Here is a 25751-nt window from a genome sequence, read left to right on the forward strand (position 1 = left end):
CTTATGCAATCAGATATGAAAATGTAGCCTTCCCTTTGGATATGGGGATACTACTTAAATATGTATGTCTATAAAATATATCTACATATATTCTCAGCAGGGCTTGATATTTTTGCATCTTAAATTTATTTGAGGAAGGCTCAGTTGCTGATTGAAAAAACAAATGAACTAAGATTTGTGATTACTTTTTCCAGACACCTAAGAAATTTAAGGCCCTAGATTGCATTTTTAAAATCAACAGGGATATCTTAGAGTTTAAATCTCTTTGAAATTTAAAGGGGCATACATCTCTGAGTGCTTAAAGTCATGAAGAGTTTAGGAGCAGTTTAGTCCCTGGGCATATGCAATCTTGACACAATCAGAGCTCACCCATAACTAGTTGCCATTGCTCCTCAGACAAAGTTTCTTAAATTACGGTAACAAATTGCCTGTGCTAGTCTCTCCTTATCCCATATTTCTTTTGAATTTGTACTCCCTTGCCATATTTTTTCTCATTTTCTTTTTCAGAGTACTGTCAGCAGTACTTTCATTTGAAAACTGGTCATACACAGTGATGCCCTACATGCACTTGTACTTGTCACATGATACTCAAAACAGATGAGAGCATGCAGAGTTGAATACCACCCTTAACCACAAAGCATCTTCAGGCAGTGACTGTAGAAGAGAGTCTGGAAGTGAGTGGGAGCTAAGTGTCTCCAACCCATGTTGTGAGAATGACTTCTAGTCATCAGTTGTATCATTGTACTGACTAAAAATAGTCTGGAAAAGCTTCGCTAGTATCACTTGTTCTTTTTAGTAAATCAGGGCTACAGGCAAAGTGTTTGAAACTTATTCCCAAGTGTTTCTGTAGAGACAAGATAAAATAATTTTGAGATGTCTAATTACTGATTTTTTGTGCATGTTTGTTTGCTTGTTTGAGCAGAAAAAAGTCACATTAAACACTTTCTTGGATACTCTCATGTCTGATCCCCCGCCACAGTGTCTAGTGTGGTTACCACTTCTGCATCGACTGGCAAATGTTGAAAATGGTAAGTAAAGAGATGCTGCCAAAACACAGTTACAAGAATAAACTTTGGTGTGATGATTTTCACACTCTGTAAATGGTTTTGTAAAAGCTACTGTACTGAGTTCATTGACTTCCTGTGCTATTTTTACAGTGACTAGTAAATTATTTGGAGATATCTGTTGGTCATTCAGCCAGGAGCATGGTTTAAATTTTGCTGTTCTCAGGAAGTTAACCTGATCATGTCTCCTCCAATGCTCCGGATAAACAAAAAGTAATAGGACTTCATCCATTCACATGCTTATATTTGGTAAACTATCAAGACCACAACTTTTATTAGCTATGACATATGGCAGCAGAGAGGGAACAGCTTTGCAGTTTCCGTTCATGCAGTATTCCTGGCAGGATATGTCCAGTGCAGTGCAAAACACCAGCCAAAAGGTCCTTAGAAAGGATCTCCTCCTAAGTCTACACTGCCAGACCATATCCTCCGAAAAGGAAGTTCCCTGTGGATGGTGTGCATCCATTTCTGGTGATAAAAAGAGAAGGAGGAAAAATTGTATGTGTTTGTGTGCCAGACAAATCCCTCTTCCATTAAAAGGCACCAAGGTGGGTACAGTGATGTTTCCAAGTCCTTTCTGGCTACAGAGCAACCTATCTATCCCACCTTCCTCAAGCTGTTAACATCCATCCCTGTCCCTCACCAGCTTCACAGTGTTTCCTATCCTAGAGCAGAAACCCTTCCTGCTGCAAAATTCTGGCAAGGAATTAAACCCCTAACACATTCAGCACTGATCTAGATTTTCCCAGACTGAACTGTATGACAGAAAGAAAGAGGGTGCCTGGGAACAAGGGGATGTTCGGTACCCTGTGGTAATTTGGGTACATGCTGTAGTGAGGAAAGAAGAACAGAAATAGCTCTGTTGCCCAGAAGGTGCTTCAAAATATCTCGGTGCTTTAGTGTCCATAGTGACTTGCCTCCTTGTCACTATCTACTTCTAAACAGAGAACAGGTCCCTCCAAAGGCCAGCTTTCCAAATCTGGGCATCCAGAGCTATGTGTTAAACTCCCTATATAGGTACCTAAATGACACCACTTGTACAGATGAGACAACAGTAATTTAGAGACAGTAACATGTCTAAGTACACTTTCATCCTTTCAGTAGTCATACAGCTGAGTTTGACATTCCTCCAAGTTGCCTCACTTTAGCTGCTTAAAGCACAACAAAACATTCCACTTCTCCCAGAGGTGCAGCTGCAGTAGATTTTCCCACATACAAATTTCCTCTATCATAGAATAGTTTGGGTTGAAAGGAACCTTAAAGATCATGCAATTCTAACTCCTGAGCAGGGACATCTTCCACTAGTCAAGATTTCTGAAATCCCCATCCAACCTTGAACACTTCCAGAGACAGGTCATCCAAAACTTCATCAGGCAACCCAATCCAGTGCCTCACCATCCTCACAGTAAAGATTTTCATGCTAATACCTAATCTACTGTCTTTCAGTGAACACATTCCCCCTTGTCCTATCCCTACATGCCCTTGACAAAAGTTCCTCTCCAGCTCTATTGTAGCCCATTTAGGTGCTGGAAGGCTGCTCTAAGGACTCCATGGAGCTTTCTCTTCTCCAGGCTGAACAATTCTCTCAGCCTGTTTTCATAGGAAAGTCCTCATCTTTGTGGCCTTCCTCTGTACTCTGTCATGTATTCTGTTAGATGCTGAACACTGAACACACACATTTTTTGCTGCTGTGAGCAGGAGGTACAGATACCAGCTCAGAAGTGAAGAAGGGTTTGGTGCTCCATGTAGGAAGTGCTGCCCATGGCTTAGCACAGGTTTCTGTATTCTCTCGAGTCAAAGCTGTTGGCAGCACCCAGTGCTGCAGATTGCTTCAAACAAGAGAACACCTTTCACTTTGGGGTTTGTCCATAAACTTTTTTGGGGTATTTCTTTGTCTCAGTTTTTGGCTCACCATTTCTTTCTCCCTCACAGTCTTCCACCCCGTCGAGTGTTCCTACTGCCACAGCGAGAGCATGATGGGGTTTCGCTACCGCTGCCAGCAGTGTCACAATTACCAGCTCTGTCAGGACTGCTTCTGGAGGGGCCATGCCAGCGGTTCCCACAGCAACCAGCACCAAATGAAAGAGTACACGTCATGGGTAAGGGAAGGCTTCTGCCTCGCTGCAGACTGCTTTGCCCTCCAGACATCAGAGAAGCCCCCAGCCACAGCTCTGGGCAGCTGTCTGGCTCAGGCAAGCTGGAAACTGGGCTGGCACTTTGGATTAGTGACCCTGTCTAGGCGGCCCTAGCCTGGGGAGCCATCAGGAGAGCGTGGAGGTGGGAATGGTCTTTTCTGGGTGAGGATCTGGGGCGCCTTTGACGGTGTGTGCCGCGGTGAGGGCAGCGCAGGAGGGGCTGGCAGCAGAGCACCAGGCTCATGGCAGCTTCTCCCATTCCCACAGGACTCACGGTAAAATTGTCATTGGCTTGCTCTATTTGGCTACGTGTAAATGAAATGATGAATACTTAATGCTCATTCATCAATATTTTCAGTTGAGTGGCTGCAGCATATGCGTAGCATTTGGGCTGATCCTGGCACTGTAGATTTGAGTGTCACAGGCTTAGATCCACAGTAGTGTTTACTATAGAGAAAAGCTCATTTTATTATTTTTGTTGTTAATCAAAATAATGCAGTGTGTTTTATAAACTGAAAGAGAAGTGTCAACAGCTGCTGGAACCTTAACCTTCCCTGAAGTGCGAGACCTGGGGACTCAGCTTTCCATGGACTGGAGCAAAGCCCCAGTAGAGCCCCTTGGTTACAGAGCATCAAAACCCTTCAGGGTTCAAATCCAGAGATCAGCAGAAAATACCTAATTAATCTCAAATATTTCAAAAGTATATTGTCAAAAAAAAAGAAAAATTACGCATACAGCAAAAGCTCCCATTTGTACAGTGCTTTGTGTTTATTTTTTAACAAAGTTCTGAAATTTAATATTTTTTAAATGTTTGGTCTTCTGTTGATGGAACAGGCAAGGGTTAAATTTGACGTGGTTTGCTCTGTATGCCAGTCATACAGCCCTGCACTGTATCCCAGCAGACTTGGGTCTGTAATTGTTTTTGTGGGTCCTAATTGCTGCTTGTTGCATAGACACAAATGGCCAGAGTTTAGTATCTGAATAGGAAAAGTGCCCACTATGTAGCTCAGACTCCATTCCTAACAGCAATTTGTGCTATAAAATCCATTTTTTTCTGTAGCCAGGGAGCTGTAATTATAGGTAGGAAGTAACTGGAAAACTTAAGATTTCTGCTCAGCTGAAGACAAAAACGTGACCACATGCCTAGTGCTTTCAAATGTTGCCTTGCCAGAAACAAATGTTTTGCTTCAAGTTTGAAGTTGCCTTCTGTAGCATTCATTAGCATTTGTTCAAACCTGGTTACATTCTCTATAATGGATCAGTATTGAGCTCGCATGCAGATTGGAAGTGTTCATGGGTGCAATGGAAATCAACTGTTCTCAATTCAGAGTGAAATTGCATTTATAATGAAAGAGCTTGTAGTTTACACATTTAGGTTGGATTTCTCTAATAGAAATATTTCATTATGGACTTAGTGGCAGTCATAAATTGATGCAGGATGTGTATGCATATATGTGTATGTATATGTATTTCTGTCAAATTACAGAAAGATTTTTCAATTTCAGCCTGTAGAGCTGTGTTTTGGGGAGAGGAGGCAGTGTAAGGATCACTAACCCTCTTTTACTGGCAGAGAACTGAGTCAGAGAGCCAAGTTGCATTCCCTGAAAATCCCTCACAAAGCCTAAAAGACACCCTAGATCTCAGAGATCCCTTAGACTGGGAATTTACTCCTCAGCTGCATAGTCTACAAAAAAAACAGGAAGCAGAAGATACTGATTTTTTATTTTTTTTTGACTGATGAAAATTATGCTGCTTCTGCAGACCCTCCCTGTCTTTTGGGGATAGTGACAGTACCTCAGTCTCTTTTGAAGTGCTGTTGGCACAGTGGGGCAATTCCTGGCAAGCCCCTGTCTCAAATTTCCATTCTCCAGTGGTCAGTAGCCACAGGAGGTGGAAGAGAAGCTTTATAATAGCAGCTAAACAGTACAGGGTACTGGAGGTGAGAAGGGAAGTACTATTGAGAGGGAAGAACAAAGCAGCCCGGTCCACATCTAGGAGGGAAATGGTGTCCCATACAGTGTATCTGTAGGGACAAGGATACTCAGATCTGTTCTCCTAGCACTCCCAAGCTGGTGAGGTACAAGCCAGCACCAGTCCAGGCGACACAAACTGTGCTGTTCTTTGTTCAACACTGCTTGAGTGCAGCACTGCAAAAAGCCATGGCAACTGTCCCTATAGATACACCTCCCAGGCCACTCTAAAGGCCGCTGAAGATAATAGTAATCCTTCCCCAAACAGGGCACTCTTTGCCTTACCAGACTCTGGGCATGGGAGGGGGGGTCAAGGGGGATGTCAGTCCATAGGTAAGTGAGCTGTTAGAGCTTCTTGTTGTTTTGTGCTTCCTATAGCAGAAACAGTATGCACCTTACTTGTCCAGATTACCTCTACCTTCCTTGTTCCTCCCAGAAATCACCTGCTAAGAAGCTAACTAATGCACTTAGCAAGTCTTTAAGCTGTGCTTCCAGCCGTGAACCTTTGCACCCAATGTTCCCTGACCAGCCTGAAAAACCTCTAAACCTGGCTCATATTGTGTAAGTATCTGTGTGCTGTAGACAAAGTAAGCTTTGTTGTAGGAGTTGCTTGCACCAAGTGTAGATACTACAGCTCTGAATAAAGCAGGATGCAGATGTGGCTTGTCCAGCTCAATGCATCACAAGTGCAAGTTTGCTGGTAGGGATATTTAATGTAAAAGTGTTCTTCTGGTGTGACTTCACTTGAAAAATCAATGGGATATATGCGTACAGTCAAATACTGGGACACAACATTGGAATGTCCCCGTTTTCCTCAAGAGATGTCCATGCAATTTCATGGAGTTTCAGCACTTTGGGATGTATTGATGCTTAGAACATCAGTTCTGTCATCTAGACAATCTTAACTTCTGTGTATCACAGGTATGTCTTGACACAAGGGACCAGAGAAAAGTGAAATCAGACCAATTTTGTAAAAAAAAAGTGTCAGTAGTCACTGACTTTTGTGGAGCTGTGTCTTCACCCAACCCTGAAGAGCTGTGTTAGTCTGCATAAAAAGTGTGCCTTCAACTGCCAAGTCACTTGAAAAGAGTCTATTATCCTTATGTTTTGATATGTTGAAAAAAGAAGATTATTTTTTGGTATAGTAGCATGTCACTACTTTTTTCCTGCAGGATTCAAGAAACCCAAAGCAGAAAGAAAATTTATTTGTGCAGGGTGGGGAAAGTACCATTTTGGATGGGTTTTTTTCTGAAGCATGTCCACTACACGTAGTGTCAGACACTCAGATTTTCTCATTTATCAACTTGACTTACCTTTGCTTCCTGCATCCTTAAAATAAAAAGGGAAAAAAACATTAAATTTCCCATAAAACTGAGGAAAAATTAAAGACAATGGTTGGAAGAATGGTACAGAGAAAGTAAGCTGGAAAAAAATATTCCAAAAATACTGTCTTTAAAGTATTTCTCTTATTCTGATAAATTTCTGAATATCTTTCTTAAGGCTCCAGGGCTCCTGACTGAATCATTTCAGGCAGCAGCTATTAGTATTGTTATTTACATGCTGCATATCTATGTTACTGGCTACTGGAACTGCTCTAGGCTGTAATTATTTTACTTATTTACCATTGTCTGTCTTGAATATTTGTATGTAGCATCTTTAAGGGCAAGTGTACACCAGTCATTGTGGTCTGGAACAACACCTGGAAAGTTCACCCAACCTCCCTGACATTTTAAGGATGAATTATTCTGATGGTCTTCCTTATGTGATTATAGCAGAACTTCTTCAAGGTGTAAGAGAGTGCTCTGGTCTTCAGAGACAAGATGCCTCTGACAGATACATCATGCCAAATCCCTGTCACACTTAATTGTCAGTTAAAACCCCTGCACCTCTTCATGGGAGAGTATAACTGGGTTGTTCTTTGGCAGAATGATCCAGAGTTGGATCTGCTGAACCTCCCTCACTGCTGTGCCTGGTCCTGCTGGCAAGTCAGTGCTAATTTCACAGGGCAGATTTTGGCCAGCCTTAAGGGAAATGGAGAGAGACAGAAAGCTTGAAACAGAAAGAGAAGCCTCTGTTCTCTGTTGGCTGGGGGATCTTGAAGGCCTGGGGATATGTCAGAATATAAAAGGTAGTGAAAACTGGGCTACTGTGAATGGATTAAATGCATTTAGGCAAGGCAAGAGGAAGGTACCATAATTAAGTAGGAACTGATCCAAATTTTTGCTGTGAAATTAACACCTTCCCTTATTCCTAAATATACAGACAATTTAGAGTGATGGGATGTGAGAACAAACCACCATCTATTCTGTTCTATGACGGTTTCTCTTTATTCACAGATTGATGGTAATATAATTTGGCAATATATATTGGCTATAACGATGCATGAGTGAGAAACCTGTAAGTTGTGGAGGTATCATGATCTACAGCATAATTGACACAAATTATCTGAGGGGAGAGGTATGCTACAGAACCTTGTCGAGAATATCTTCTCGCTGATGGGATTTTTATTTTTAAACATAATGGAAGTTGAGAAAAACAGCTCTGGGCAGGAATCCAGGCAAAAAGGGGAGTTATATTTGCATTAGATGGAAGAATTTTGGCAACAAAACAGTATCCTTTTCTTAGCATCTAGCTTAAATGGGGACAAATGCTCCCTGCATTACTACAGAGACTTTACTTTTGATTATTCTTCCCCCTTTGACTGGCATCAGACAGAAAGACTGCATGATTTTTTTTGTTTCACTGGTGCCACACAAAATCTTGAATTAAGCAAGAAATACACAAAGGGCCTCATCTAGAGAAGCAGTTATTAAGGTGTCATAAACCTGATGGTAGAACTCCTCCCACTGATGGAAGGGTCATTTATCCTCTCTTTACATAAGATTAGCAACATGAAAGAAAGTCCAGACTGCAGAGATAACAAATGGCATGTCCAGTGCATCATGGAGTTATTTTTCAAATCCATTCTGCACTGGCTGGAATTAATTTTCATCTTAAGCTTGTGAGAGCATTATTTTTGACATCAGTGTATACAGGTTAGAGAAGCCTGGAGCACTATGGAAAATTCCTCCTGTATAATTTGGTTTATTACTGAGGATATATGTTATGCCATAGCATGCTTTTATTACATAGCATATTTCAATAGCATTAAATGTTTTCTGTCTCCTTGAGGACAGTTAATTCAGTATCAATAGATTGCTTTTATCAGAAAGCTTAATCACTCACTTTCAGGAGTTTAAAAATAACCTCAGAAAAATATAATTTATAGTCAATAGGTGAGTTTTCCTTTGCTTTGCAATAGTCTGTCATTCTTGTCTTACCACATCACACAACTCTATGTGTTTGAACATCCATCTGAGATTGAAGTGGAACCTGAAGACTGTGATAGTGGGCATCAGCCTTTAAGAAACTTGCCTTGGAAAGCTGCGGATTAGTTTAATATCATTTTTTCATTATAAGAATCGACAAAGTAATGCTAATCAGGAAACCTTAGCAAAGTCTTGGAGTTTAGAGATATTTGTACATGAGAGTAACTTGGCTTTTGTAAACAGATTAATGACCTTTTATGCATAGAGGCTCTCATGCTTTTTGCAGAATCAGGGTCATAAAAATGGAGTATGTCCGATGTATTACTTAGACCATACAAATATTAAACTGACAATTTAATTAATGATCTCTTTTCTGTTTTATTCTGCCTTCAAAAGAGATACTTGGTGAGTATTTTTCTTCTTTAGTAGAACTGTTGGAGGAAAAGCTTGGAAAAATTGTGATAAACTCAGTATTACCAAAAAAAAGTAACATCAAACACTTCTCTATAAGTACATGGAAGACTAAGGACTGCTTCTCAAATTCATGACAGATGAGAACTGGAGGTTTTCATGTGGTTCTGCAGATGCAGGGTTAGGTTAAAACTGTATCTTCATATAAATAAATTAATAATACTCCACATTCTACCTCTTTCTTTTCACAGTTTTAAACTTCCTAAAATCAGTGTGGTATTATCATGCTGAGAAATTCATTTGGATTTTTCACATACCATAATTTTTGCCTGTTTTATAACAAGTTACAGGAAAAAAATATCTAGTAATAGTTCACTTCTATGCAGAACTGTTTTTCTTGGAAATGTTTTGGTTGACCAGTTGTCTTGCACAATTGGAGCCCAGTGAATATTTTGCAGATGGCTACCATATTTCAATTTGCACATCTGCAGAATTCAAAAAGCAAGATAGATCTTCCACAGAGCCTAAAGGGAATATTAACCAAATTGTGGTCTGAATTACATGTGGCTTCAGATTCTGCTCATATCTGATTGAATGCCCTGTGATTTTAATAATATACCTTTTAGTTGTTCCTGAGCAGATAGATCTTTTGCCCAATGTTCCATAAGAAGTCTGCTAAAAAGGGGAAATTTCTCCTTAATGGATACAGAAGGAGAAAATTATAGACAGGTTATTTTTAAGAGTAGACAGTAAAAGGAAGCGGAGGAAAATTCCTTCTTGTTTCATTTTTTGTAAAAGCAGGAAATAAGGAATGTAATAATAAGATAATCATTACAAATGGGTCCTCCTGAACTAGATACTTACTCTAAATTTTGACTTGGGGGTTTGGTATACCAGTTAAAAAGCTTTGCCTACAAACCAGTTTAAAATTCTGCATGTATTTTATGGGATGCTGAGGGTTTGGGTACACTGTGGTCCCTGTGTGGATGTGGTAGCGTGGAGCTTAGCATCAGGAATAACTTCATGAGAAGGTGTGCCATTTATTGGCTGTTCCATGCTGCAGACCTCCATGCTGCCACAGAAAACTGACTGCTAGTGCCCATCCTGGCTGGTTGAAATCAGGGACTGCACCCTCAACTGTTGCCTCTGGGAAGGAACAATGGCATTGTGGCTATTCTACCAAAGCAGGGGGAAAAAAGTCAAGCAGGTTGCTTAAAACTCACCTCAGAACACACAAAAGCATTATTTACCTCCAGGCCTAGGTACCACTGTATTTTTACCAACTTAAAATTTGAAGCTATTACTATGTAAAGCAGAAGATGCCAGTTGCAATGTTATTTTAAACAAGCTCATTCTGTTATACATAAATAGTGTTGCTGATGGGAGGGAGTTTTGGTGCAAAATTAATGCAGCTGGATATTTTGCCTTTCAGGCCCCCCCGACCTGTAACCAGCATGAATGACACACTCTTCTCCCATTCTGTTCCCTCAGGAAGTCCCTTTGCAAACAGAAGGTGAGTTCTTACCTCAATTTATATCAAACCATTATATAATAGTGGTGGAAGTTTGAATTTTCAGTTCCCTTACAGGGGTTAAAAAAACCAAACCCTCTCACACAGTAAAATCAAGAGATGTGAATAGAACGCCTTGGTCAGTTTGGGCTGCTACCCAGACATCTGAGCAGAGCTGGAGTTAAGGCACCCCAAGGTCCCCACAGCAGAGCACTGAATTTCAGCTCTCATTTAACTATTCTGACCCACTAAAGTGTGCTCACATGCAGCCCCAGGCACCCTCCCATTGGGACCCAAAATGGGCTACAGAATAGATGGTGAGAAGCCATTTCGTAGCAGCACTATGGGAATAGGAACTGGGAGGTGCCATTGCTTACTGGGAATGCCTGCACCATACTGCAGGATATGGATGAACAAAGAGAATATGTCTTCATACTTGCAACATACAGCAAGACATCCTTTCTCCTGTTAAATCATTCTGATTTTCATTAAAATCAACAAGGGAGAAGGAGCAGCCTTGGAATATGGTGACTGACCCTTCTGTAAACAAGCCAGGGAAGACTCATCAGAAACATAAATCCCAAAGAGAGGTGCTTGCAGCTGACTGTGTACATTTTGACTCAATATTTTGGCTCATCCAGCCAGAATATGTGTGTAACATTTGCAAGCTGTCTGACCCCATCTATGTAAGCCTACAAATGTACACAGGTAGGAAGGTGGCAGGAAAATAACTTCCTGCTGCCTTAGGGAAAATGAGCAGTGTGTCTTCCTTGGGTGCATTTTATTGCTTGATTGCTGTGTGTGTCCATGCTTCAGCATTCCCAAATGACTAAACACAATCTCTGGGTATGCATAGCTACATATTTTAACACCAAAACTAAACCAAACTTGCAGTGTACACTGCAAAGTGAGGCTAAAGATGGTTTGCTATTTCCTTGATTTATGACTTCTGTTACCACAAGCTGTGAACTGTAAATTCACAGTGTTTTCTTAGTGCAAGTGGGTGTGACTGAGATGCTTTTTGAAAGCCAGTCCCAAACCAGCCCCCAAGGCCAGATCTGCTGCCTATACAGAGAGACTGCAAATGCAGATTCATTTCTGTTGTTGGAATATATGGGGGTTTATGTGCAAGGCAGGGTAATGTATTTGTAGCCTCTCCAGGAGAGGTCACTAAGAGCAGTGCTCTTTAGGAGCATTACTTATGCTTCTGTTTATTCCCAAGACATCCCTGTGCTCAATCAACAACAGTACACTTTGCTCCTTAGGCCAGGGCCCTGCAGTAACACTCACAGCACTGACTACTGTGCTGCTTGTCTTTTTTTGCCTGTAAAACATGCCCCATTATTTTACTTTAATATTCTTTAGTAAATGACTGTATTTAATTATCAGGTTTAAACCTACATGCTTCCTGAGCTGTTAGAATTCTGTTTTTTTCCTAGGAGACACTCCTTGATGAGAATCCCCTGAAGGCAGGTGATAGTACCACCCCCCTCAAGTATAAGTACCCAGACTTGCTTTTAAGTGGATAGTGTCACATCCCTGTACAGTTAAAAGTTTCCATGATGCAGCAGTCATTCTGGCTCTTTTAGAATTAACTGTACCCTGATATGTAAGGTAATTACGTTGATTGTATATTAGAAGTTTTGTAACTTTTGTTTCATTGGCATAGCAGGATTTTGGGAGTCTTGACAGCTTGTTCTCAGTATTTTTATTTCCACCTTTTACAAATTTAATTTGCATCTTTCTGTTGGAAAGAAAAAGCTACCCTACAAACAGCCAAGTCAGTATTCTTTCTAAATAAATGGGATTGATTGTTACAAATCCTCTCTGAACACTCTGCTCTCTGTGTATTCTTTCTGAGGTATTAACGAGGTTTCATTGTTTGAATCATTCAGGTTACTTGGGGGTATAAATGCAGCCAGTCCTGTGGCTGATGAGCATTCTCTTATAAAGCTGTATGTAAATCAGCTTCACAACAATTCACGGTCAGTATGAGAGCACTAACCTACTAATCGCAGCAGTTCTGTAGCTCACGCACTAAATCATTAGCAATTCTGCTAAACTACTCAAAATATTCTTTAGGAAGGTTCTGATGGGCTAGAGGGTTTCTGTGGCTCTAATTAGTCTTTTGAATAAACTTCCTGCTGTCTGTGGGCTTTGCCAACTTCTCTTGCTTCTGCACAGCACAGGTCTTTCATTTTACCCTTTCATGTAGGATTAATACTAATGTGTCCAGTGGAAGTTGGAAACATTGCTTTTGAAAACTGAGAAAACTACACCTTTATGGTTTCATACATCATCAGTGTATGATTTGCCTGTTGTGTTCTTGACCTAGGAATGAAAGAGGCTTGCACAAAAGCCTGGAAATGATTCCAGGTCTCACAGCCAGCCTCCTCTGCCTCAGCTCTCGCTGTGGGTGGCTGCTGTTCTGCCTTAAGTGCTGCTTGCCAATAACCCTCCCCAGACCCCTCAGCTTTGCTTTTCAAAAGCACCACAGGAAAGGCGGATTTAAGTCCTACCAAAACTAATGAAAACTTCTCATTCACATAGTGAGTGCTGGATTTGGACCCATGCCTCTCATTGCTGCACCTTTTTCCAGCATTCCCTCACATCTCAGTGACCTAAAGGAAGAGCCTATTTCATTCTGCATAAAAAAATATGCAATTGCATAAGAACAGTTTCCCCATCTTTTTTTATGTGGAGTGGAATATCCTTTACTTTTTTTTTTTTTTTTTTTTTTTTTTTTTTTTTTTTTTTAACTGATCCACAAGCATTAACTAAGAACTGTCGATATGAAGGTACTTCTCTGTTAAATGCCAAGATCTTCAACCTGGGTTAAACTAATAACTGTATCTTCACTCATTCTTTTAAGTTTTACTGTTACTATAGCCCTGGGAAAATCAGACCTCATTAGTGGAAACTCACCCTCTTGAACATCAGAGAAACAGACTTTGATGGCTCTGTTTGAAATTGTGCTGATTTTATATTAAATACTCCATGATTCATATTATAATAAGAAGAGTGCAAACTGTAGAGTAAAATTTCTAGCTGGATGTAATCAACACTAAAAGCTCTGCTGGCTGTGTTTTTACTGCAGATAACTTATGGTTACTTTAATTTGTGTTGCAGTCTAGTCCAGAGGTTTCAGATAGCTTTAAGTGAAGTTTTTATGTAATTTGAATGTTTATTCAAAGGAGAATTGGCAGAGAATGTCATTCATAGCATTCCCATGGTATTTATTTCAGCTACTTGTGTTCACATGGGAGCATAGCCATTCTAACCAGTTTCTCCCTGAAGCAGTAATTGCTAAATTCAGCACACCAGCTCATTCGCTGCTGGAAATGGATAGCATCTCCTAAGTTCAGCACACTATCATCTTTATTTCTGGATACATGGATGAAAACTGGAAATTAACTGGGAAGATGGAAAATCTTGTTAGAGGAAAGACCTTTGACAATTGGTAAATGCAGTGACAAATTACGGGGAACAGCTGTAAGGAGATGGAACATTATATACTATTTACACTTTAAATGCATCTGAAGCACAGATTTTGGGTGGGTACACAATTACTCCAAAGCTCAAAGGAAGTTGGGTTCAGGCTTTCCTAAAGATGCTTTTTAATTTCTTCAAACTGCTTTAGAATTAAAGTCCACTTAAAATTTCTGTGCTTGTTTGCTTAGTTTGAGCCAGCAAGTGCATAAGAGAGCTTTAATGAGGAGGTTGGCTTAGCAATTTACAAGCACCTTTCTTCTAAATATATACAGTGTGGAAATTGGTATCAACAATAAGCTCTGTACAGCTCAAGAACAGCTTTAAAACACTTGTGTTTGAAAAGAAGAAACAAAGAAGTCTATGATCTTCTCCCAAATACCAAATCATGGTCATTTGCTGTGTTGACAGCTAACATGATTAAAACCACAAGGCCTGTAATTCTTTTACTGTAGCTAATATTCAGGGGGTTTCTCTCATTTGTTTTTACAATTTCCGATAGCCTAGAGGGCAGCAGAACAAGGGAATATTACTGTAGAGTAGGTAATGTCCTTGCAAACCCAATAATTTGGATATGTTACATCTAAACAAGCAAATTTAGCATTATAGAAACTTTTGTCCAGTCAAGAGAAATAACTCTGTATACTGAATTAATGTTTTTTTCCTTATTTGAATAATTTTGTTCCCCAGTTGCAGTCTGTCATGCTGACTTAAAGTATATAGCTGCCATAGTAATGGGTACAATCTCCTGCTCTTTCTTTATGGATGTTTCCTTTAAGCTATTGAATTATTGAGCTTAGGCAGGATAAGATGAAACAGAATGTTTTTTCTTGCATTTTTCTCAGTCCCCCTTCACAGCTAATGCATTTAGTTCTTCTAAAAGAGTAATAAACTGCAATAAATGGTGTGATGCAACACATTCTGGTGAACTTGAAATGACTTGGCAATTGTGTGAGAGATAGAATGCGCTATGATATCAGATACCTGTAGCCAAGGAGAAATTGAGTCTTATTTAATGCTGAGTCAGAATGGCTGGTGCCTTTTTTGAACTCCACGTAAAAGTTAAAGGAATTGGATATTCTGCCTAGGCATAAGAAGAGATTAGGCCAGATTTCTAGTCAACAGCTAACTTGGAGCAAAACATTCTGATTGCTGCTGTTGTCCATGTTCCTGTCTGTAAGGAGTGTGGTAGACTTCAACTGCATGTTGTCTTTGCATATTGTTTTCAGAACAAGATGAGAAGCCTTGTTTCATCAGCAATATTCTACCTGGCTAAAGGAAAGGTTTATATGTTTGATTGTTTAGTAGCCAGGTAGACACTAATGAGGGCATAACATTTACACCAATATTGTTAGGTCTATGTCTTTATAGACATCTGCCCATAGCTGGAATGTTTGTCTCTAAATTTGGATGGAGAAGTATTATTTGGCATCTTACAAGGTGTTCCATTGTAGCAGGAATATATCTTTAAAATAACTATTCCAGTTGGAAACTCATTGTGCCCATAACTATCTCTGAAGTATTAGTTGTATTTTGGGGAATATGTAGAGGATGTAGGAAGATACGGAAGAAGAAGAAGAAGGAGAAATAACAGCTCTTCCAAATGAAGGACAGTTGAAGGTGGTGGAATCAGGGACAAAGGTGAAAGGGATTATAAAGGAGGCAGCCTAACCTTGGTATCCAGAGATACTGAAATTATAAAAGAGTTAGTAAGCATCTGGAGGATAATAAACAAGAAATAATCACCATAGATTTGTCAAGAACAAATTGTATCAAGCAAACTAATTTATTTCATTGACAGGATGACTGATCCAGTGGGTGAAAAAAAAAAGCAGCAGATACAATACACGTTGACCTTAAAAGGACTTAAAACTTAGTCCCAGATGACACAGAAGTACCCAAAGGAACTACAGACATAGGGAAATCAAAATTAAAAAATTTAAATTAAAAGAGCAATATTGAAAATGAATAATGGCATTTTCAGATATTTGCTGTCGCTTTAGGAGAAGGACATCTGCTGGGATTCTTCAAAGCTATCCTAACTAAGAAACTATGCGCTATTTTTCATAGTGACTTAATGGAAGCAGTAGAGTGAATATATCCAATTTGTAGATGCTACAAAGGTTGAAATAGTTATGAGAAGGAGTACTTGGAGAGCAGTTTCTAAATAAAAAAAAAGTAGCTCGGTAGCAATGGTAGTAATTGATGTCCAAATGATCTGAAATCAATTACAGGAAATTCAGTAATTATAAGTGAAAAGTGCTGTAGCAAGGAAGCAAATAGTCAAATAAAAGATGGGAGCGTAATTGGATGGATAGAAATATTTTAACAGAGGACTTAGCAGTTGCAGTGAACCACAAACTAATTGAAGTCAGCAATACAATTGTTAGATTGCATTTGACCCTTGAACATCATCTGGAAAGCCATTAAAACTCACTCCTCAGAGGAGGAGACATCTGCCTAGAGGTTTGCATGCAGTTTAGAGCAACAGCACAGGGGCAGATATGCTAACCAGCATATCTGGAGTCCAGAGGAGACACCCAAACATAAGAAAAACAGAGAAGACGTAACTCATGAGAAAAGGTTGAAAGATTAACATTTGTTTGATCAACTAAAAAAGAAAGGGACAGAGATAGGCACAGTATCAGTTGCTTGGTGAGTAATCTTTGCTTGCCTGTCTCTCCACACTTGGTGTGGCCTCTGGAGCATAGGAGAGGAGAACTAGTGGTTGGTGAAGGGCGCACTGTTAGAAAGCAAGGCACAAATTCTGCTCTGGGGCCTGCGGCCTCCCACTGTGGCAACATATTTATCTGTACTTTTAGAATGGAAAGGTGCCTTTTTGGCTGAAATGGCACATCCTGTACCCCTTGAATGCATTTTCCTTCTGTAACTGGGAAGAAAACATGTGGAAAATGCATCCTTCTAGATGGCATGGAGCATGTTTATCTGCATGGATATTGCCCCAGTGGAAGTACAGTACACATAAGTAGCATGCTGATGGGCAGAGGAATGTGAAACAAGCATTTTTTTTTTGCTGTGCTCTACAGCATTTCATACAGCTATCTTACAAAATTATTATAAATCAGTAGGCTTGAGTTCTTAGGATAATCTTTGGTCCCATTCTTTTCAGAACCCCACCGCCAACCTTGCCTTCCCAAAAGGAGGGGAATTACAAAAATTTCACCTCACTGAACTACAACTTTGTCCCAATATTGAAGGTTTTGAGGATTTATCATACACCACATCTGTGCAACATCATCTACCTACACACACACAGGTGGGATGCACAGGTGCACAGGTGCATCCATGCTCATATACCCATGAGGTGCCAAACAAAAAAAAGTGAATATTATTTAAAAAGAAGAAAGTAAAATATAATATTGTTTTGATTTGTTGTGTCTTAAACCAAAAAATACCTCAGCATGAAAAAAAAAGAACATTTCCAATGTTTGCCATTTTTAGCCAGTGGTAGCTTGTTAACATGGATATTTAAGTGTTGGGAAGGATGCGGTTACTGCAATCCATTAAATACTGTAATTAGGAAAAAAAAGTGTGTTTGGTGAACTATATATTATTTTAAATCAACAGAAGAACAGTACTTCTGAAAATTAAACTGCTGTATCCCATCACTGCATCCAAATAAACGCCTTTCCATAGATTATTGAAACCAACTTACAGTTAATGTGGAGAAAAGCAATTTAGCTGTTATGGTAAAGCTTTCCCAGCTTGAAAGCAGCATTTGAGACCATGTTTATCTCAGACTCCATCTGGAAAATACACCGGCCTTCATCTCTCCATTTGAGAGAAACACATTTTGTTTGTCATTTCCGTAGTGGAGACTTCAATAGTTTGCTTTTGGAGAACAGGAGGGAAAACTCATAATTCCTGATTTTGCATTTCCTGAGGTTTTCTAGAATTCCTTTAAATCTATTATTTTTATTCAGTCCAGAGCACTCAAATGAGCTTCTCCAAACTCCGTTCTATAATAAATTTCAGACATAACTGTTTACCCTCTTCTTAGTTTTCCTGTCTTATTAACTAGCTCTCCTTCCAAGAATACTGAAGTAGAGCAGAGCAAACTGCTGGCTAGGGCTGCTCCAGCTTTCTTGAAAGGCAAAGGGTAAGTTAAAGAGAGAGAGTATGTTCTTAATTTGCACTAACACAGCTAAAACAAAAACTTTTCTTCTATTTCTCCCATTTTTAATGTATTCTATATATATCTTTCCTGAGAAAATTGTCATAAGCAATTAACCCAGTGAGCTAAGTAAAGCATGTTTAAATATATTTATGTACACCTGGATGCATAAGGTCTTGATCAGACACTTCCAAGCAAATCAAGCTTGTGAATTCAGTGTGTCAGTCATGTATGTCGTCTATATTACTGTTTGTGTGCAATATATAATATATTGGAACAAATAATGCTGACCTCACAATTTGCTTTATTATGTAATAAATGGTACTGTACAGCTCCAGAGCTTCAGTCTCTGGCCTGATATGGCATCTCACTGATTTCTGAGGCTGGCTCAAGTGGGATGCTGCCATCCTAAATCACTAAATACTAAACATGTAAATTATAATAATAACAAAAAAATTTCTGCACTTGGTGTGTTGTTTTGTTTTGATTTTTTTTCTCTAGGAACACTGAAGTATTCATTCCTAGATTCCCATTTCACAATCTTACTTGCTCCTGCTCTCTCTGTTTATCTCTGTGTCTGTCTGGACCACACCCTGTCCCCCGCCCCTGTTTCAGGTTACAGTACAGCCTCGATGTTGCAGACAGGCTGGCCGATGAACATGTGCTCATCGGGGTGTATGTCAACATGCTGCAGAGCAACCCCGCACGGTTAGTGCAGGTTTGGCACCTCTGGGGGACCCAGCAAAGGGACCTTGCTCAGCCAAATGCTCCCACTGTTTCCTCCCAGCCACGAGCTGGAGCAGCTCTTCATGAGCACTAACCTGAGGTGAATGTTTATGGGTATGTCCTCCCGAAGTTGGTGGATTGTGGCACTGGCTGCTATACTCTCTACCAAGGCTCGCAAGGTATTGCCAAGTATGGCAAATAATTGCTTAGTTAAGAATGGCTATGCAAATTGTTTGGGATACTAAGCTCTAGGCAGTGCAGGACTTAGTGGTGGCACAGAAATCTTCACACAACAGTGATTAAACATGTTTTCAAGGTGTTAATTTTTGAGATCATATATAATTTTGTAGCATCACCTTCCTTGAAAGTTAGAAACTGTAATAGTATAGAAATAATTAAATCATGATAATAATTTTCTTACTAACCTAGGGAGAGAAAATTTGGATTTTTACGTGTGTCAGGCATTGCTTTTAAATCTGCCTGTTTGCTGCATTGTTTGAATCTTGTATACAAATTTCCCCTTCTCTCATTTAGACTCAGGGGTTTTAAATAGGTCTCTTGAACATAATTCATTGTTTCTGCTGGAGTGATTATAGAGCTTTGTCTCCTAAACCCATCAGCTGTCCTGGCACTTGAGATGCTGGCATTGCAGCCCGCCATGCCAGGGAAGGAAAACGCTGCCTCACTTCTCCAAGTGCAACAGAATTCCATAGACTTTGCAGCCCTGTTCCAGCAAAGTGGTGAGCAGTATATGGCTCTAGAAAATGTGGTGCTGAGCAGAAAACTGTACCGAGTTTCTACCAAAACTACGCTCAGGAGGTTTATTTTGCTCATAGCAAGCCCTTCCGTTTCCTGTGCTGCCAGTGCAGAATATTTCCTAGGTTAGAAGAAAGTCTCCATTTACTCCAGTATGTGGGAGACAGCAGAAACTTCATTTAGGAAAGTGAATGGAATGGTTATCTGCAATCTTAAAAAATTCAATTCTACATGTAGCTCCTGTTGAAAATGGGTGTAATTTCTCATGCCCAGTGGATAAAAAACTCTGCTTCTTGTCCTGGTTCTGCTTCTCTCTAACTCACTGGAATGTGCCACTAGTGGAGGGTTGAAAAGGCAAACTAGGTTTTAATGAGGAAAATGAAAGCTATTTATCCTGAACAAAAACATTTTCAAGGGAAATTTCATTCCTGAAAAAGCACTTCCAGAAATCAGGCTTATTGAAGAATATTGACTCTGTGGCTATGAAAGCGGGCTCTTGGGGGCATGTGTGTGACCAGTCATTGCCCACCCATGACTGAGGACAGGAATATGCTGCCATTCAGTCTGCTGTGACAGGGAGAAGGAGATGTGGCCCTGGCTGCCATGAGTGACTTACTTGATACGGTTGTTCAGGAAGGGAGTGAAGAATGGACATGGTTTAGGGTAGTTCTTGGTGCTAGGCTGGTTTTCCGAGTGTGGAATTTTGGATGCCATGTCTAGGATTCATTTAGCTTCAATGAGGGCTACCAGTTCCTCCCAAGACCTCTTTGTGGGTGCCTTGCCTCATCTTTACTGTTTTCATCCTCCAAATTTTATTCTTTATATTCCAGCCTGTTCCCTCAAGGCTTTGAGCCAACGTCACCAAGTCATAACACCTTTGTTTCTAAATATGAATATATAAATCATATGCCATGATAGCCAACATTTATTTGGTTTTAAGAAATGAATGGGAGAGTGACTGGTAATGACCTTAATTGTTTAAACAACTGATGCAAAGCATAGTACATAACATCTGATTACTGACATTAAATCACTGCAGTCCCAGCATCCTGAATGAGAAACAATCTCAGTTATTTGTATAATTAGATTTTGACAGAAATATAACCTAGAGGGACAGCAGTCTTAGTCAAGCATCAGACCATGCTGCATTGCCATTTTCTGCTTTGTTGGACTGTGACTGCTAGCAGAGAAATAGAATGGTTACATTTTGGTAAAAACAAGAACAGTCTTGCCATCCTAAAGCTCCTGTGTGAAGCCAGTTTCCAGAGGAGTGGGTGAGACCTCTGCAGGAAGCTCAGCTGCTGCATCTCAAAGTCTGGGGTGGCATCTTCAGGCAAAACTGAACTTGTCCTGCCCATGCTCCCATGCAGTTTGCTCAGAACTCAGTTGTGTCAGGATGGTGCTGAGTTCAAGTTATTTCACCCTGCATCTTAAGGAGATTTGGTAACCAAAATGAGATAGCTTCTGATTTAGGGGAGGCTGCAGCTGGCCAGCTTTGCTGTTCGATCTGCCTGCAAAATACTACCTGTACCTACCCAGACATCAGATAATTCAAGTGCTTCTGGCAGGCAAAGCTGAGAAGAGGGATTATTGTAGCTGGACCTTTATCTGCAATAAAAACCTGCAGAGATACTTTGTGAGCATAATACGTCTGAAGAGCTGCATAGTAACATTTCAAAACAAAACAAGATTTGGGTTTTTTTAGATACAGAGTCAAGCTAATTTATAGCTAATCAACAGTTTAATATAACCCAGTATGCCTTTAAGTTCAGACAGTATTTATATTTTGGGTTTTGTGGGGTATTTTTAATTCATTTAATTAATTTTCGCTGTTTAACTTTATTTCTCATCTGCAGTTATCTGATACCGCAAGTAAAAGTACAAGTTTTCCTTTCCTTCTACCACAGGCTAATAAGCTACTTGAGGGTTTTTTAGAAGCCAGTACTCCAGAGCAAATTAATAATCAAGAGGAACAATTTATTCATTCTTTATAGTAACTGTATGGGTAGGAAAAATAGCCCTTAGCCAGATGTTTTGAATAGCTTAATTGCAAAGTCTTTTTTAGTATTTAAAACTAATATTTCATACTTACTTTAGTTTATCTGTAGTGTCTGATTCTTTAAAAGAACTTTTAACTGCAAATAGTTTCTGTTTTTGTAAGTTAGAGACTTTGCCTAGCTTTGAATATTAATTCCATATACTTCAGTCTTTTTCTTTTCAGGTACAGAAAAAAATAAGAGGTTATTTTGGTTCCATAGAGAGCTGTTTTCTGAGGTTTTTATGTTATACTGCATAGTACTGTGTGAATCCTATTTCTATATAAAAGTGCTGTGCTATTCTAGGACATTTTAAAAAATAGTTATTAAGGAGGTGTGAACAACTCTAGGTGGAAAGGCTGCTTTAATTTTCTTTTGAAAGAGGAAAAATATTCAGAGACCAATTGCTGCAGAGGAAATAGGCATTTAGCTCCCTTGAACAGAGTTAGTTTTTGTGATTATTCCCACACAGCTGAGTGTTACAATATTTTGGTGGTAAAATCCTGGTGATTCTAAAGTAAATGGCAAGTCAACAGTAGCAGAGGACTCAGATGATTTGTCTGGGTTTAAAGTGTCTTAAAACCAAGCCAATTTTGAAAGTGTGGGAGTTAAACAGTCCTCAGAATGCTTTGGGTGTGTTGCTGTTAGGCCTTTCTTTGTGTTTTTGTGGTTTTTTACAGCACCTAGAAACCGACCCTTTAATTTGTCCATACTTTCTATAGAAAATTGTTTATTAAACAAGGCTTTGTAGAATAAGAGTATGTAATGAAGACTGCACTGATACATCTGTTGCAAAAATTTTACAACAGACTTTTCTAACCAGTGGTGACACAGTTGTAAAACCATCAGGGAACATCCATATAAGCTATTTCTAGGTGCCTACTGCAGAACAGGCTGGACACATCTGAAGCCTGAGAAACAGCAAAGATCCTCCAGAGTCGCTCCTTTGCTCATAGGTTGTCATGTTTTTCATCCTTCACTGCAGGTTTGAGATCCCTTTTTTATTAGAGCTACCATAGACCACTGAAGTCCTATTGTACAGGTGCTAACATTGGATATTCACTCTATAGCTGAATGGTGATAGGTGCCAGACCTATTATTGCTAATAATTATAAGGTCTTTAAATAAATGGTCACTAATGGAGAAGCAGTGTTTTTTAGAAAAGAAGGAACAACAGTGGGATATTGGTATGCAAAATGTTCAGTTTCTCTCAAAAGGATGCCTGAATCATTCCCCTGGAGTGACAAATCCTGCGCACACATTCGTAATATTTTATATCTTTTGTGTACTGTTGTCTTACTTCATGGTTTTCTGTGAAGTTGGTGAAGTAAAACAGAAGTGAGTTGTGGTAAATCTGAGAAATCTGAGACATAAAATTATTGGCAGTCAAAGCTAATGCTGCTGCATATACTTCTGTGCTTAATGGTCACATAGAATAGGTATATTCCAGAAGTAAATTTATTTTAGACATTGAAATTTAATTTTCAAAGCTTTGGGGTTAGTGATTTGCAGCATTCATAGACCAAATTTGACGCATTGCTACATCTATTTTATGACATCCACCCACACATAAATATATATCAAAGATAATAGATACAAGTGAGACTCAAAAAGCTGCAGTGGCTCGGTCATTCAGTAAAGCAGTTGGCTTAGGTGTTAGCTCACATCTCAGAACTCTGGTGCAGATTGTTACGCCAGCAAGTGGAACCATAATCCATTTTTACAAGATGGATATGGTTGCACATTGCCATAAAAAGGAGAATTGATGCTGAATGCTTGCTGCTTTCACAACCATCTGTTAGGATGCAATGATATTGTCAGTATGGTAAAACTAAAAATTAATTATACTGTCATAAAAGTAACCCTTATTACCCAGTTTACATAACTTTATGTGTCTGCAAGAGTTGCTCACTCCTTTCTTTCTCTGAATGACATATTAGTACAGTAACCATGAGTATGTAAGAAGCAGAACTGTATAAATTTAGAAAAATGCCTTTAGCTTTGGTCTTTCCCAGAGGTATATCAGTTATCCCACCAGAATCTCAGTAAGCATAAAATTAAGCTGTATATGTAACAAAACAAACATAACCAAAACCAGAAAGCCAATGTTCATCTACCACCAGAAGTCTTAAATGCAGTCTGCAGCACAAGTTTTATTTACACAGAACCTTTCTGTGTCTCACTTCTCAGAGCTTTACTGGTTTTCTAAACTTCATGTTTGTGGTCTCACAGGTTATTATCAGAATGAGAAAAAGATGATGTTTATCTCTTGCATCAGTAAGCTGTAGCAAATCCACGACACCCAGCTTTAGTTTCATGATCAGTGAATATCAACCACTGCTTACCTTTCAAACATAACTTTTAAATCCCAGTGGATTTAATCGTGCCAAACAACACATGTGCACTGTAGTTCCCTGAGGGACATGGGGATATGAACTCACTGAGAAGTTTCAGAGAAATACTCCTTTTAAATATTTCAGTTCTTCAAAAACAGAGCTTTTGGCACAAGTGCCATTTTCCTCTGGAAGGCTTTTGAAGTTCAAGGTAGAATTTCAGGGGAAAAAAGTCAGAATAAAATCCCATGCCCAGACTCTTTTGAAGCTCATTTGCCAGCAGTCAGCTGCATGCCCAGAAGAACCCATGGGCAGGGAGATTTGTTCCTGTTTCCCTTCAGCCAAAAACCATTATACAGCTGCCAAAGGATAAGAAAAGAGGCCAGACTTGCCTCTGTCTGGGATAGTCCACAGGCAGCCTTGTATTCCATGTGGCAGTTCCACATTCCTTTTGCCTCTTAGGGACGTCATTTTTTCTCTCTTATAGATACTAATGTAATGCAGTATAAGATTCTAAAGCCCAGGATTATCCAGGGTCAACTAAGTCCTCTTCAGACTTCTAGTTTTGTTAGTTTATTAATTTTGATGGTTGTCTGCAAACTTCCTGAACGTTTAGAAATAGAGAAGATTCTCACTATATTACCTTTTTCCAGCTCATCTGACTGAAAAATAGCTTCATTTTAAAATAAGGACAGCTGGAAAAGTATTAACCTGAAATATTTTCATTTTATATTCTTAGGGGAGAAAAAATAATAAGGTGCAATATTTTAAGGGAATTCAACATATTTGCTGTTAGTTTTTACTAAACTAAACTGTTTCAGTTTCATACTTGCTGATCACAGTTATGTGACACTGTGAAGTCTTGCTCCCAAATAGCAAAAAAACAAGAATAAAAGAGAAAGCATGATAATAAATTCTTACATCAGTGGTTCCAAACAGTGATGCATGAGACCTTGGTGAGTGCCCTGCAAAACTGTCCTAAACACTGTTTCCTGGTGCAAATACAATAAAGCTTCTAATGTTTTTCTCAACAAGCACTGAGGCTTCTGCTAATCCACTGTCCAAAAAGTAATCAGTCTTCCAGATAATATGACAAAGCTGAGTTGCAAAATAAATGCTGACTGATGGTTCCAACCACCTCCCTCCCAACCCTGTTTTGGGCAGAGCAGTCTGCAAGTTGCATCCAGTACAACTTTTACTGTGGGTTACATACTTGCTGCTGTTTTCCCTCTAAGGGAAGGTGCTGCCTAGGCCCTTAGAGCTGATCTTTCTAGGGAAATTGCCCTCTCTCTTCTCCCCTTTGCTCAATTAACATCAGCTGTTCCTAATTTGGTGGCATTTGCTCCTTTGTTCTGACATGTGGGGGTGTGAAATGGTGGCTGGCTGAGGCAGTGGGTGTTTTTGTTGTGTATAAACCTGTATTCTCATTTTCCCCTCCCTCTGAGCAGCGTCCTTGACAGTGCAAGTCGCCTGGATGAAGAGCACAAGCTGATCGCCAGGTATGCAGCAAGGCTGGCAGCAGAAACTTCTTCATCAGTAAGTGTTTTAATTAAGGGAAGGTACTTTCCTTCTGTCGTGTTCCAGGGGCTTGGCAAGATCAGGGAAATTACATCTGAAGGTCTAATGATTAATGGATTCTTTTTCCCTATTCTTTTCATCAGAGGCTGTTATGCTTTAATAATAACACTTTTATGCAGTCCACTTAATCCAAAGAATCCACATGCTAATGCATATAATCTATATACTAATGCAGTGGTATTTAAATAATTGTATCAAAGGGAATTTGACATCTTGAACTCAGGAAAGGCTATAAAATATTGTCTGGACTAGCTTTGGTTAAAGGTTAATGAATTACTGCATTGGAAAAATGGGGTGGTG

At 39.5% G+C, this 25751-nt stretch overlaps 1 protein-coding gene across 22 annotated transcripts in view; it reads left to right on the plus strand.

Annotated features, from left to right (window-relative positions):
* The window catches only part of DTNA (dystrobrevin alpha), a 221150-nt gene that overhangs the window by 165825 nt on the left and 29574 nt on the right, over positions 1-25751 (plus strand). For 7 of the 22 annotated variants that reach the window (XM_015617773.3, XM_015617774.3, XM_015617776.3 and 4 more), the window contains 9 exons: positions 923-1028; positions 2997-3163; positions 5606-5730; positions 8874-8882; positions 10321-10401; positions 12294-12383; positions 17930-18007; positions 18638-18730; positions 25322-25409. In XM_015617773.3, the coding sequence (XP_015473259.1) occupies positions 923-1028; positions 2997-3163; positions 5606-5730; positions 8874-8882; positions 10321-10401; positions 12294-12383; positions 17930-18007; positions 18638-18730; positions 25322-25409 (837 nt within the window). Of the gene's footprint in view, positions 1-922; positions 1029-2996; positions 3164-5605; positions 5731-8873; positions 8883-10320; positions 10402-11837; positions 12237-12293; positions 12384-17929; positions 18008-18637; positions 18731-25321; positions 25410-25751 lie in introns of those variants that run through there. The other 15 variants (XM_015617787.3, XM_019005627.2, XM_019005629.2 and 12 more) reach the window with 9 other exon arrangements.

Source organism: Parus major, chromosome 2 (genome assembly GCF_001522545.3).
Source record: "Parus major isolate Abel chromosome 2, Parus_major1.1, whole genome shotgun sequence".
NCBI classification, from domain to species: domain Eukaryota; kingdom Metazoa; phylum Chordata; class Aves; order Passeriformes; family Paridae; genus Parus; species Parus major.